The sequence below is a fragment of the Bison bison genome, unplaced genomic scaffold, assembly GCF_000754665.1.
Source record: "Bison bison bison isolate TAMUID 2011002044 unplaced genomic scaffold, Bison_UMD1.0 scf7180017864377, whole genome shotgun sequence".
NCBI lineage: Eukaryota > Metazoa > Chordata > Mammalia > Artiodactyla > Bovidae > Bison > Bison bison.
In genome coordinates, this window is record NW_011494949.1 from 57888 (window position 1) to 59203 (window position 1316).

The 1316-nt window shown below is 68.5% G+C and overlaps 1 protein-coding gene across 1 annotated transcript in view; it reads right to left on the bottom strand.

Moving 5' to 3' along the window:
* Positions 1-453: 453 nt before the first annotated feature.
* Positions 454-1316, bottom strand: part of SLC9A3 (solute carrier family 9, subfamily A (NHE3, cation proton antiporter 3), member 3) — a 34332-nt gene continuing 33469 nt past the window's right edge. Inside the window, exons 15-16 of the mRNA XM_010857109.1 lie at positions 1135-1245; positions 454-876 (exon numbers count right to left, since the gene is read on the bottom strand). Coding sequence (XP_010855411.1) covers positions 629-876; positions 1135-1245 — 359 coding nt within the window. The 3' untranslated portion in view covers positions 454-628. The remainder of the gene's footprint in view (positions 877-1134; positions 1246-1316) is intronic.

Sequence of the window (1316 nt, forward strand, 5' to 3'; positions counted from 1 at the left end):
GCCTAGTCAGGAAACGGGGGTCACGCCCCAGGCCCAAGTCGGGTGCGAGGCCCGGAGGCGAAGCTGCGGGAAGAAGACGGGCGCCTGCCTGAGGCGGCGAGCCGGGCCTCGGGGACCCCTCCCTGCTCCGCCTGCTGCACTGCCCTCCGAGTGAGGGTGTCTGCCGAGCCCGCTTCCTCCGGGCTTTCCGGGGCCGCGGGCCTTGAGGGAGAAAAGCTCGTGCCCTTCGGTGCCAGGGTCCCCGAGCCAGCGCTCTCCTAACCGACAGCCCGGAACAGGCGACCCTCACACAGCGGCACCCTCACACAGCGGGGACCCTCACTCAGCGGGACCCTCACATCCTCACATAGTGCGGACCTCACACCCTCACACAGCGGGACCCTCACACAGCGGGACCCTCACATCCTCACATAGTGCGGACCTCACACCCTCACTCAGCGGGGACGCCCCGCCCCCCGCTCGCGGGAGAAGCAGGAAGTCAGATGCGCCTGAAGAAAGAAGCGCGGCTGGAAGAGAGGCTGAGGCTGGTGAGAGCAGAGTGAAGCGGAGGCGGCGGTTGAGAGAGCGACGCGCGGGGCTGAGGCGGCGCTGAGAGGAGCGGGGGACAGAGCGGGGGCCGGCGGGCCAGTTACATGTGTGTGGACTCGGGCGGGGCGGCGTGCGGCTGCTCCTCGGGGCCGTCGGCCAGCAGGAACGAGTCCACGGACTTGCCGCTGAGGCGGAAGGGCGCCAGGCGGTGGAAGTTGCCGGGGGAGTGGGGGATCTGCAGGCGGGCCCTCTGGGAGGGCACCACTGCCTCCCCGGGACACAGCCAGGGCGGCACCCCAGAGAGGATGCCCGGGCTCTCCTCCGGGGAAAACGCAGGGTTGTCAATTCCTAGGAGAGAGGGCGGCGGTCGTCAGCTTCCCTCGCTCACCGGAAGGGCAGAGAGGGAGGCAGCGGCCCTGGGTCAGACAGCAGCTCGTCCTCGGCCACACGGAAGGTCACCTGGAAGGTCTCGGGCCTCTGGGGTTCAGGCCCTGCGCCGGCTCTCGCTCTCCTCTCTCAGAGCGGAGGCCTCTGCCTGTGCCCGCACACCGCCTGGGCCTCCCGCCAGGGATCACCTGTGGGTAGCGGAGGGCCGTGCCCCCTCACCTGAGGGGGAGTCTGTCGCTGTGTCCTGCGCGATGTTTGCCAGGAACTCGATCCCGCCACTCATCTCATCATCATAGTTGGGGGCTTCCTCAGTGTCTGAGAGTTCCAAATCTGGTGACAGGGAAGGGACAGCGTAAGGGCACAGGCTGGAAGCGCAGATGACCTCGTCCGAGCCCTTGACC